Source organism: Mobula hypostoma, chromosome 18 (assembly GCF_963921235.1).
Source record: "Mobula hypostoma chromosome 18, sMobHyp1.1, whole genome shotgun sequence".
In the NCBI taxonomy this organism is placed as follows: Eukaryota; Metazoa; Chordata; class Chondrichthyes; order Myliobatiformes; family Myliobatidae; genus Mobula; species Mobula hypostoma.
The window spans coordinates 64,964,876-64,977,376 of record NC_086114.1 but is presented as its reverse complement, the minus strand read 5'-3'; the positions used below and the strand labels follow the sequence as shown (position 1 = coordinate 64,977,376).

The 12,501-nt window shown below is 47.7% G+C and overlaps 1 protein-coding gene across 1 annotated transcript in view; it reads left to right on the top strand.

Annotated features, from left to right (window-relative positions):
- Positions 1-6,810: 6,810 nt before the first annotated feature.
- Positions 6,811-12,501, top strand: part of iqgap1 (IQ motif containing GTPase activating protein 1) — a 118,395-nt gene continuing 112,704 nt past the window's right edge. Inside the window, exon 1 of the mRNA XM_063071042.1 lies at positions 6,811-6,997. Within this exon, the coding sequence (XP_062927112.1) occupies positions 6,943-6,997 (55 nt within the window). The 5' untranslated portion in view covers positions 6,811-6,942. The remainder of the gene's footprint in view (positions 6,998-12,501) is intronic.

Sequence of the window (12,501 nt, the reverse complement as noted above, 5' to 3'; positions counted from 1 at the left end):
TAATTTATGCTAAGATATTTCCTCCAATACGCTGGAGATCTGAAGTGACTGAGCACATCACTGTATTGTAGGGTGGCCCTGCAGTTAATGGAGAAAATGTGAGACGAGGTTGCTGATCCAGCACAATCTGAATGAGTGAACTGGAATCACTGGAACTGGAATGTTATTGTCACACAGGATTCAGTGAAAATTTTACTTTTGCAAGTGATCAATAAAGATAATTTCGAAACACAGGGCAACCCACCACTGTGAAATCTGGTGAGACCTGACGTAGATTGGGGACCACTTGTCAAGCATGTTTGCTCTGTCTGCAATAGGCAGGATTTTCTGGATGTCCAACCATTTTAAAGCTACTTCCCATTCCCATTCCAACACGGGCTCCTCTACTGCCTTGACGTGCCTGCTCTCAGATTGGAGGAGTAACGTTTCATATTACGTCTGGGTAGCCTCCTCATGAATGTTGATTTCTCTAACTTCCACTAGTTTCTCCCCCCTCCACCTTCTCTCTTTTTACAGTCACCAATTTGGTTCCTCTCTCATCCCCTCTTTTCTCCTCACCTCGTTCTGGAGCACCTCCTGCTTCCCTTTCTCCCATGGCCCTCTGTCCTCTCCTATCAGATTCCTTCTTCTCCAGCCCTTTACTTCATCCACCGATCACCTCCCAGCAATGCACTTCATCCCTCCTTTCCCACCCACCAACCTTCCCGCTCACCTGGTCTCACCTACCACTTGCCAGCTTGTACTCCTTCTTCTCCCTCACCTTCGTATTTTGGGCTTGTGCTCCCTTCTTTTCCAGTCCTGATGTAGCAATGCCAATTTGGAGAGGTTGTGTACAGCCCAAAACGTCAACTGTTTATTCCTCTCCAAAGATACTGCCTGACCTGCTGAGTTCTTCTAGCAATTTATGTATGTGTTACTTCACGAAATCTCTTCTTTCTCTTGGATTTGTTATTATCTCAAAAGTCTATGGAGGCTGTAGCAGAATGCAGAACAGCGAAAGTGCAGTGCAGGTAGACAGTAAAATGCAAGGGCCATGACGAGGTAGATTGTAAATCTGTGTACATACATCTATTGATGCTTCTGGACACATCTTCAGTGATGTTCCTGGAATCATCGGGTGTTTCGGGTCTTTCAACATCGTACAACCTCCTCCAGGTGACCCAGCCGGGGCTGATCAGATCCCAGCTTGTGTCCAGATGGCTAGCTACTTATGACTCCATGGCTCCCCTCTTCTGAGCCACAGCCATCCTGAGGCCCTCGCTGCCGCGTCGGTGGTACTGCGGATAGCTCTCCTCTTCCTCTCTCCCTCGATGCCCAAAATGCTGAAGGCTCTAACTCTAGAACGGACTACGAATACAATAATTGTTGTCATGGCTTGCAGCTTCCTATCTACCCCTCCCTTCGCTGTTGCCTCCAGAATTTGGTTAACATCTTCGTCAAATTGCTTCCACAGTGAAGTCAGGTTAGCTGCAGGCCATTTGATCCGCCTCCTGTTAGACTTCATGTTAGAGGGATTAGTTTGCAACACTTGGAGGTTCCGGGCACTATGGGGTGACTCCGGGCCTGGCCCCTCCTTCGTCTCACCAGGTTGGACACCTGCGTGTTGTGCTGCTCCTGCTCCTGCCAAACATTTCATCCTCGTTTGGTGGATCTTCAAGCTGCGATCGTTCTTGCAGATTTTGTCACATGCACACATCCAAGGGTTCAACTTTAACATAGAGGAGTCTTATACCAGCAGGGTAGAAGAGCCATATGACTTGTTCCTGCTTCTTGGTCCCTTGTTCTCCTGCAATGAGTTAAATGGAACAAATGCTGGTCATGTCAGCATAGCCGAGATCCTGAAGAGTGAGTCATATAGAAAAGATCACAGGGATCAGCGACCACAATGAGGGTCTCGTTGTTATAGTCACCAAGGTCGTGGGCCTGTTTCAACTTCATATTGTTCAGAGAAAGAACATTCTTGTCACTCTCATACTGGAAGATTAGGACTTGAAAAGAATTTTGTGCTTTAGCACCCCAAGTTCCTTGCAACCAATTAATTTCTTTTTTCTGGCCTAGTCATTGTAGGCTTGATCGATCTAAACACAAGGCCAATTTGGAAAGGTTGTATACAGGCCAAAATATGGTGACGGAGTCCAGGCCCAGAGCATATCAGTGCGACAGGGCCCGGGTTCTAGTACGAGGAACAACCTGATGTTTGGACGATTTAAACGCCAGGCCAGATGGATTGAAAAGGCAGGGTTTCAGCAGAAGAAACAAAGGTTGGGCCGTTTCTGCTCACTGCTCCACTATGTTTATTTGGCTCTGTGCTGAACTGAGGCTGAGTTACAGCTGTGGCCTTCTCCAGCGGCCCTGGGCTTCATGTCTATGGACTCACCTTTGTTCTGAATGCTGCTTGCTTCATTTTTATTGTTGGCATGATTTTTTTTTCTCTCTCTGGGTGTTTTATGGTCTTTTTTTATGGGTTATTTTGGGTTTTTTTGTTTTGTTTTGTTTTGCGGCTGCCTACAAGGAGAAAATCTCAAGGTTATATAACGTATACATGGATAATAAATGTATTTTGAACTTTGAAAATTGAACAGAACAAACTCCAACAAACAGAAATGTTGTTAAGGCTCAGGGATTCAGATTCAAATTCAAGTTATCACGTGGACATCGAAACATAACATGAACTGTATTGTTTGCATTAAGAACCAACACACCTAAAGATGTGCTGGGGGCAGCCTGCCAGTGTCACCACACATTTTGGTGCCAACATAGCATGCCCACTGTGCTGGCCAGAACACAACGAACAGAATGTAACAAGCAACAAAACAGCAGCAAAATAAGTGTGGTGACTGCCTCAATGACTATCGTCCAGTAGCACTTGCAACCACATATGAAGTGTTTTGAGAGGTTGATGATGAAACACTTCAACTCCTGCCTGAGAAGTGACTTAGATCCACTCTAATTTGCCTAGCAGAGCAATAGGTCCACAGCAGATGCTATCTCACTGGCTCTTCACTCAACCCTGGAACATCTGGACAGCAAAGATGCTTACATCAGTGTGCTCTTTATCAGCTACAGCTTAGCATTCATTATCATCATCCCTCAGAACTAATCAATAAGCTCCAAGACCTTGTCCTTAATACCTCCTCGTGCAATTGGATCCTTGGATTTCCTCACTTGCAGACCTCACTCAATTCGGATTGGTAACAACATCTCCTCCACAATCTCCATCAGCACAGGTGCATCACAGGGCTGTGTGCTTAGCCCCTTGCTCTACTCACTTTACACTGATAACTGTGTAGCCAAGCACAGCTCCAATGCCATGTTTAAGTTTTCTGTTAACACCATTGCCATAAGCTGAATCAAAAGTGGTGATGAATCAGCATATAGGAGGGAGACTGAAAATCTGGCTGAGTGGTGCCATATCAACAACCTCTCACTCAATGTCAGCAAGGCCAAGGAGCTGATTATAGACTTCAGAAGGAAACCAGAGGTTCATGAGCCAGTCCTCATCAGAGGATCAGAGATGGAGAGGGTCAGCAACTTTAAATTCCAAGGTGTTATTATTTTGGAGGACCTGTCCAGGGCCCAGCACTTAAGTGCAATTATGAAGAAAGCACAGCAGTGCCTCTAGTTCCTTAGGAGTTTGCAGCGATTTGACATGACATTTAAAACTTTGACAAGTTTCTATAAACAAGAGAAAGTCTACAAATGCTGGAAATTCAAGCAACACACACAAGATGCTGGAAGAACACAGCAGGCCAGGCAGCATTTATGGAAAAGAGTCAGTCAACGTTTCGGGTTGAGATCCTTCAGCAGGACTTATATATATGTGCAGTGGAGAGCATATTGACTGGCTGCATCACAGCCCGGTATAGAAACACCAATGCCCTGGAACAGAAAATCCCACAGATGTAGTGGATATGGCCTAGCCCTTCACGGGTAAAGCCCTCCTCACCATTGAACACAACTACATGAAACGCTGTCATAAGAAAACAGTATTGATCATCAGGGACCCCCTCCACCCAGGCCATGCTCTCGTCTCTCTGTTGCCATCAGGAAGGAGGTACAGGAGCCTCAGGCTCCGCACCACCAGGTTCAGAAACAGTTATTACCCCTCAACCATCAGACTCCTGAACCAAAGAGGATTACTTCACTAAACTTCATTTTCCCCATCATTGAAATGTTCCCACAACCTATAAACTCACTTTCAAGGACTCTTCATCTCATGTTCTTTATATTCATTGCTTATTTATCATTCTTATTTTTTTCTTTTGTATTTGCATAGTTTGTTGTCTTCTGCAATCTGGTTAATGCCCCAGTTGGGTGATCTTTCAGTGATCCTGTTATGGTTATTATTCTATAGATTTATTGAGTATGCCCGCAAGAAAATGAATCTCGGGGGTTTGTATGGTGACATATATGCACTCCGATTAAAAATTTAAAAATTTTTGATCTTTGAAGTCCCTTACCTCTCTCCAACCACACACACACACGACAGGCCTTCAGGCCTCTGAGCTTATGGGTTTCCAGGCTTCAGCCACTAGCTTATGACTTCCGGACTTACGATTAACCTTTGTACTTCGATCTTCAGTATCAACTCCCAGAGGAGCTGATGATGGGATCCTGTGGCTCAAACTCTAAGCACGCTGACTGACTAGACCACAACTTCTTCTCGCACGGATATGCGCCAATCCGGGACAGCCCGACAACCACAATAAATATTGATTCCAGGTCTGAGAAAAAAAATTAATGACACAGGGTCCCCCGTCTGCATTTGGTTTAACATCTCTGAGGCAGCTCCACTGACAGAGCGGCACAGAGAAACTCAGCAGGTCAAGCAGCACGGAGGGAAATGGTCAGATGATGTTCCGTGTCAGGAGCCTTCATCTGGCTGGGTTATCTGCAGCCTCTTGTGTCTGCAGAATTAAAAGTTCAGATCAGGATGATTCCTACTGAAGGGTAGTGTAACCGAATCCCTCTAGTTGCATCGCATTTGCAGTACTGCATACAGTTCTGGTTGCCCCATTATAGGAAGGATGTTGAGGCTTTAGAGAGGGTGCAGAGGAGGTCTACCAGGATGCTGCCTGGATTAGAGGGATGAGCTATAACGGGAAGTTGGACGAACTTGGGTTGTTTTCTCTGGAGTGTCGGAGGCCGAGGGAAGATCTGATAGAGCTTTACATTATGAGAGATATAGATAGAGTAGACAGCTGGTAACTTTTTCCAAGGGTTGTAACGTCTTAACACATTAAAGGTAAGAAGGGGTAATTTCAAAGGCAATGTGAGGGGCAAGTTTATTACATACAGAGTGTTGGGTGCCTGGGGTGATGGTAGAGGCAGATACATTAGAGACATTTAGAAAGGCACAGGTGAGGAAAATGGAAGGATATGGACATTGTGTAGGCAGAAAGGATTAGCTCAGTTGGCCTTTTCATGACTCATTTAATTGGTTTGGTACGACACTGTGGGCTGAAGGGCCTGTTTCTGTGCTGTATTGTTGTATGTTTTATTAATCTCCCTGTGGAGGACTCGATGAGAATGCCAACAATAATCCTAGAATACACCTCCAACTCACCGCCTTCTACAGTCTCTGTAAGTGCACCTGCAGCCAAACAGGATGTGGTGTGCTCAGATTTAAATAAAATAGGCAAATGTATTTGGGACAAAAGGTGGGAAGGTTTAAAGAAGAAATGCAGGGCAGGTATTTTTAACTGTCCTTGGAGGGAAGACTGGTTTGTATGATGGACTGGGCTGCAATGCATTTTTTTTGCACCTTATTGTCAGCCTGCACTGAACTTTCTCTGTTACTGTAGCACTTTGTTCTGCATTGGTCTGATCTGTATGAATGGTATGCAAGTCAAGTTTTTCCTTGTACCAGTGTACAATTTCCTCCAGGTGCTCCAGTTTCCTTCACTTTCCAAAGATCAGGGTTAGTGAGTTGTGAGCATGGTCTATTAGTGCTGGAAGAATGGCCACACTCGTGGGCTGCCCCAACCACATTTTTGAACTGTTGTTGACACAAAAGTCACTTTTTACTGCATGCTTTGATCAAATGTGACCAATAAAGCTAACCTTAATCTTAGGTGCCTGCAACAGGATAGAACACAGAACAGTACAGTACAGGAACAGGCCCAGGCCCTTCAGCCCCCAATGTTGTGCTGAACCAATTAGTTAACTAATCAAATATCTTTAGTCTACAAAATACCCATATCCTTTCATTTTTCTCACATTCATGTACTTATCTAAACATTTACTTAAAGTCTCTAATGTATCTGCCTTTACCACCACCCCAGGCAGCACATTCCAGACACCCGGCACTCTCCATTTAAAAAAACTTACCCCTCACATCTCCTTTGAAATTACCCCCTCACCTAAAATGCATGCCCTCTAGTATTAAACATTTCAACCCTGGGTAACAGATACTGTCTGTCTACTCTTATCTCTGCCTCTCATAATCTTATAAACCTCTATCAGATCTTCCCCTCAGCCCCCACCACTCCAGAGAAAACAACCCAAGTTGTTCCAATCTCTCGTTGTAGCACACGCCCTCTAATGCAGGCAACTATTGTGAACCTCTTCTGCACCCTCGACTTCTTTCTCTGACGGGGCGATCAGAGCTGGGGGATGCCAGTTGGGAGTGGTGAAAGCAGATACTAAAGTGGTATTTAGATAAGTGCAGGAGGCGTTTTAGACCGAGGAAATGGAGGGATATATGTGTTTAGTTGGCACCACGAACCGTGTGCCGAAGGGCCTGGAGCAGCGTGTAATGCACGGCGGAGGCAACAGGGGGAGCGTGGATACGAGAGCGGAGGGGGAAACTACACCCAGACCAGAGGCAGAGAGGAAGGAAGCGTTGAGACGGAGTGAGATACGCGGAGAAAAGTTCGCCGCCCGTCCCTCCTCAAAGCGAACGTCGTCCGTGCGCTCGGAGAGGGGCCGAAAGACCAGATAATGTCCACGTCGGACGAGACGGATGGGCTGGGGGCCCCCAGACCGCACTATGGCTGTGAGTAGTCCGGGGAGGGGAGGGGAGGGGAGGGGAGGGGAGGGGGACAGACACGCTCGGAGTTCAGTAACTGCACCTGGGGGAGGTACTGCGAGCCAGCGGCTGGAACCTGGAAGTTTGTGCGCGGGCGAAAGTGCCGATCCCAGGGAACAGGTGTGGGGTGGGGTCAGTAAACGCTTCCCCCTCCCCAGCCTTCAGGTAGTGTCGGTAGTCCCAGCGCTGGGGTGGGGGCAGAGCTGCCGGGACGGGGGGAGATGCAAAGCTGATCTCTTCGGGGGAACCGGCTGACGACGTGTCCTGCTCGCTCCTCCGCCGTGGGAGCTTGCCGTGCATTTTCCGACGCTCGGGCGTGGTGCTGAGGGCGGGCAGGTGGCGGCAGGAGGGGCCGCTGTAGAGAGTTGATGGGACGGGGGTGGGCCGCGCCCTCCGCCTCCCGTGTGAGTCTGCCCCGTCCCCACCCTGCGCCCTCGCCGCCTCGACCCCGCGGCCGCCCGAGTCCGGCTGAGCAGCGCCCGGGAAACAGGGCGAGGCTGTCTGGTGGCGGGAAAGCGGCTTCCGTTTGATCACTGCTGTCCTTCCCGAAGCGGGGTGGGGGGGGGGGCGTTGCAGACAGGGTGAGCCTCCAGCGAGGGGAGAGAAAACACCAAGTGGGAGACGTGCCGGGATTAGCACAGTGATCCCAGAGAGATGGCAGTGAGGGAGACTGGGATCAGCAGTGAGATCCCAGAGGGACAGAGTGGGGTTAACCGTAACGCGAGAGACAGACTGAGTACTGTGATCCCAGAGAGAGATTGGGTTTAGCACTGACAGAATCTCTTACTTGTGTAATTAATCCTAACCATCTATCGCTGATTTGAAATCTTCAATTGAGTTCCGATTTCAGAAGAATTTTGTGCTCAAATCCGAGATTGGTCCTTCCCCTGCCAGAACTGTTTGGATGGGCTGAATGGCCTTCAATTTTTGATGTTCCTATTAGGTTGGCTTTGTCTATCTCTTGCTATCTGTTGTAGCTAAGAACATAGGCCATAGAACTGTACAGCACAGGACAGGCCCGGACCTTTGGCCCTCAATGTTGTGCTGAGCCAATTAAATTAGTAATCAAATGCCTAACTAAACTAGTTCCCTCTGTCTACACAATGTCCATTTTCCTTACATTCATATGTGTATCTAAACTTCTCTTAAAATTCCTTAATGCATCTGCCTCGACCACCACCCCAGGCAGTGCATTCCAGGCACCCACAACTCTCTCTGTTTCTTAAAAAAATTTGCTCCTCCTATCTCCTTTGAAATTACAGTCTCTCACCTGAAATACGTGCCCTCTGGTATTAGACATTTCAACCTTGGGAGAAATAGTGTCTTTTTACTTTGACAAAAATTTCAAATCATGCGTATAATTGTATCTTGACTAGATCACCCATTAAGTCTTAGGTATTCTATGTGAAACCAATGTGTGTTGCCTGTTCTAATTTAACCCTTTCACTCCTGGCCTGAGCTGTAAATCTACACTGCGCCACATCCTTCTCAAAGAGCCATAATCAGATGGGGTTGAGGTGACAGAGAGACAGAGAGTGCAGAAAAAGCATGGGGATAGACAAGAGGAGGGAGTCTCCATGAGAATCTCAGGGCTGGTGGTGTGAAGGTAGTGCCTAGATGAATATGAGTGGGGAGGAGGGAAGAAATTTCAAGTTTGGCCAGGAATCACCTGTAGGTCTGGTTTGAACATTGTGATAGTGAAGAGGAGGAGAGTTCTGGACCTGTCAGAGGATCAAGGCGGAGTTGCTGAGGGGGAATTTTAATGATGTTATAAAGTCAGAGCACACACACAAAATGGAGGAACTCAGCAGGGAGGGAAATCAACAGTTCACATTTCAGGCCGAGACCCTTCATCGGGACTGGAAAGAGAGGGTAGGAGCTGGAATAAAAAGGGTGGGAGGTGACGGGTGGATCCAGATGGAGGGGAAAGGTGTGAAGTTGGGGGAAGAAACAGGAATGATGTGAGAAGCTGGGAGGTGACAGATGATAGCGGGCCATGGAATAAAGGGAAGTAGGTGGGCAACATGAGGAAGGAAGGTGTGGCTGAGATTTGAGGTGTGTTTGGGGGGGGCGGTGCGGTGGTTTCAGGCAAGCTGCTGGAAGAGACTGAAGGACTTTGATTTCAGTGCAGTGGAGGACCCTGCCAGGTACTGTGAGGCCTGGGTGAATGAGCACGGGGAGTCGGGGGTGGGGGCAGCTGGGTGACACTTAGATTACAAGGAGAGCACAGGGGGTGGGGGCAGCTGGGTGATGTTTAGACTCGATGGGCTGAATGGTCTAATTCTACTCCTGTGTGTTGTGGTCTCCTCCTTGAATGTGAAGCAGCAGGTAGGTTGTGAACGTGTCATAGAGCAGGAAATGGTTGCTGAGGCAAGGCAGAGGGAGGGAGGTTTCACTTTTGATCACCAGATTACTGTTGATTTGGATTTAAAAGCCATTTGTTTCTCTTCGATGCTTCTCCCATTCCTTGTTTGGGATGTGCGCCAAGCAGGAAGCTGTTCCTCGATGTCAGTGGGTATATTTAAAACAGAATGGAGGGGGGGATCTCATTGGAACCTACTGAATATTGAAAGGCCTAGCTAGGGTGGATGCAGAGAGGATGTTTTCATTAGTGGGGGAGTCTAGGATCAGAGGGCACAGTCTCAGATTAGAAAGACATCCCTTTAGAACAGAGCAACATACATCAAAGTTGCTGGTGAACGCAGCAGGCTAAGCAGCATCTATAGGAAGAGGCGCAGTCGACGTTTCAGGCCGAGACCCTTCGTCAGGACTAACTGAAGGAAGAGTGAGTAAGGGATTTGAAAGCTGGAGGGGGAGGGGGAGATGCAAAATGATAGGAGAAGACAGGAGGGGGAGGGATAGAGCCAAGAGCTGGACAGGTGATAGGCAAAAGGGTATACGAGAGGATCATGGGACAGGAGGTCCGGGAAGAAAGACGGGGGGGGGGTGACCCAGAGGATGGGCAAGAGGTATATTCAGAGGGACAGAGGGAGAAAAAGGAGAGTGAGAGAAAGAATGTGTGCATAAAAATGAGTAACAGATGGGGTACAAGGGGGAGGTGGGGCATTAGCGGAAGTTGGAGAAGTCAATATTCATGCCATCAGGTTGGAGGCTACCCAGATGGAATATAAGGTGTTGTTCCTCCAACCTGAGTGTGGCTTCATCTTTACAGTAGAGGAGGCTGTGGATAGACATGTCAGAATGGGAATGGGATGTGGAATTAAAATGTGTGGCCACTGGGAGATCCTGCTTTCTCTGGCGGACAGAGCGTAGATGTTCAGCAAAGCGGTCTCCCAGTCTGCGTCGGGTCTCACCAATATATAAAAGGCCACATCGGGAGCACCGGACGCAGTATATCACCCCAGTCGACTCACAGGTGAAGTGATGCCTCATCTGGAAGGACTGTTTGGGGCCCTGAATGGTGGTAAGGGAGGAAGTGTAAGGGCATGTGTAGCACTTGTTCCGCTTACACGGATAAGTGCCAGGAGGGAGATCAGTGGGAGGGATGGCATGAACATTGACTTCTCTAACTTCCGCTAGGCCCCACCTCCCCCTCGTACCCCAGCTGTTACTCATTTTTATGCACACATTCTTTCTCTCACTCTCCTTTTTCTCCCTCTGTCCCTCTGAATATACCTCTTGCCCATCCTCTGGGTCACCCCCCCCCCCCGTCTTTCTTCCCGGACCTCCTGTCCCATGATCCTCTCGTATCCCCTTTTGCCTATCACCTGTCCAGCTCTCGGCTCTATCCCTCCCCCTCCTGTCTTCTATCATTTTGCATCTCCCTCTCCCCCTCCAGCTTTCAAATCCCTTACTCACTCTTCCTTCAGTTAGTCCTGACGAAGGGTCTCGGCCTGAAACGTCAACTGCGCCTCTTCCTATAGATGCTGCTTGGCCTGCTGCGTTCACCAGCAACTTTGATGTATGTTGCTTGAATTTCCAGCATCTGCAGAATTCCTGTTGTTTGCCTTTAGAACAGAGATGGGGAGAAGACAGGAGTGTTGGGTTGAGGAAGAAAATAAGACCAGTCACGATCGAATGACAGAGCAGACTCAGGGGGTAGAATGGCTTAATTCTGCTCTGTCTTATAGTGTAATGACTATTCGATCAGGAGTCACTTGTCCAATCCATCCAGCATGCAGTGTGGTCATTTTAGGGCAAAGCACTGGAAACCCAAATGAGTGTTTTCTGAAACGAAGCATACGCTGCAATCAAAGGGGAAACGGTGAGCAGGTCTGCGGAGAGAGAAAAAACATTTCAGGCTTAGGACACTTCATCAGATCTGGGAAAGAGGTTGCTTTCTGGTCTATTGCATCCCTTGGCACTGTTCCACCACCTCCTAAACACCAATCACCATCACCACCTGGGCTGTCACCCAGATCAGCAACAGCAGAGATGTTTCAAGGTTCAAGGTTGTTTAATGTCATTTCCAGTACACAAGTATAAAGGAGAACAAAATAATTGTCACTCTCAAAGGTTTCAAAGGTACATTTAATGTCAGAGAAATGTATACAATATACTTTTTCTTTGCAACCATCCATGAAAACAGAGGAGTGCCCCCCAAAGAATGAATGACAGTTAACTGTTAGAACCCCACAGCCCACCCCCAGCTCCCCCCTCCCATGTGTAAGCAGCAGCAAAGCAACGATCCCCCTCCCCCACCATCAAAAAAAAAGTATCAACACCCGCCACTGAACACTCAAGCGTGCAGTAAAGACACAGACTTGCAGACTTGTTCACCCGGTATTCGACATACCACAAGCTCTCTCTCCCTAATAAGGGAGAAAGGGATGTCTCTGTTTCACAGCGAGAAGGGAGGCATAACAAACAGCTCACTGATTTAAGATGTTAAAAGTCCATTGCGTCGCTTTTTGGAGCTCTGTGCCCAAAGATCTCGGGTCTCTGGGCACACAGCCAGAGATCTTGTTTCCCATGACACATCGATTTCTTGCCGGAACATAGACCTTTGGTCTGCCTGTCTCCAGAGCCACGAGATCTCGGAACTACGAAGGCGAGCTAATCTCTTAGGTCGCATCCTTGGCATATCGAATAATGGCCATTCGTGAAATCCTGAGAGCAAAGAACAGAAGTCAGCGTGTAACTCCAGGTCAGGGTCTTCAAAAGAACCCTGAAAGAGAAAATACAGATATTAAAGATGGAACTAGAGCTGTTTCCGATGTAGCACAAAAAAGCACAATAATGTAAAGAACACAATAATAATAAAAACACAATAAATATAAATCATAAGCTGGTTTATATATTGTATGTCAATAAAGTGACACTAGGCACGGGATTGTCTATACATATGGTGACTGGCAGAAAATGATAAAGTAGGGCTACAGTGAGTGTGGAGGTGTTGATCAGCCTTGCTGCTTGGGAAAAGTAACTATTTGAATCTGGTGGTCTTGGTGTGGATGCTACGTAGCCTCCTCCCTGGTGGGAGTGGGACAAGCAGACCCATGAGCAGGGTG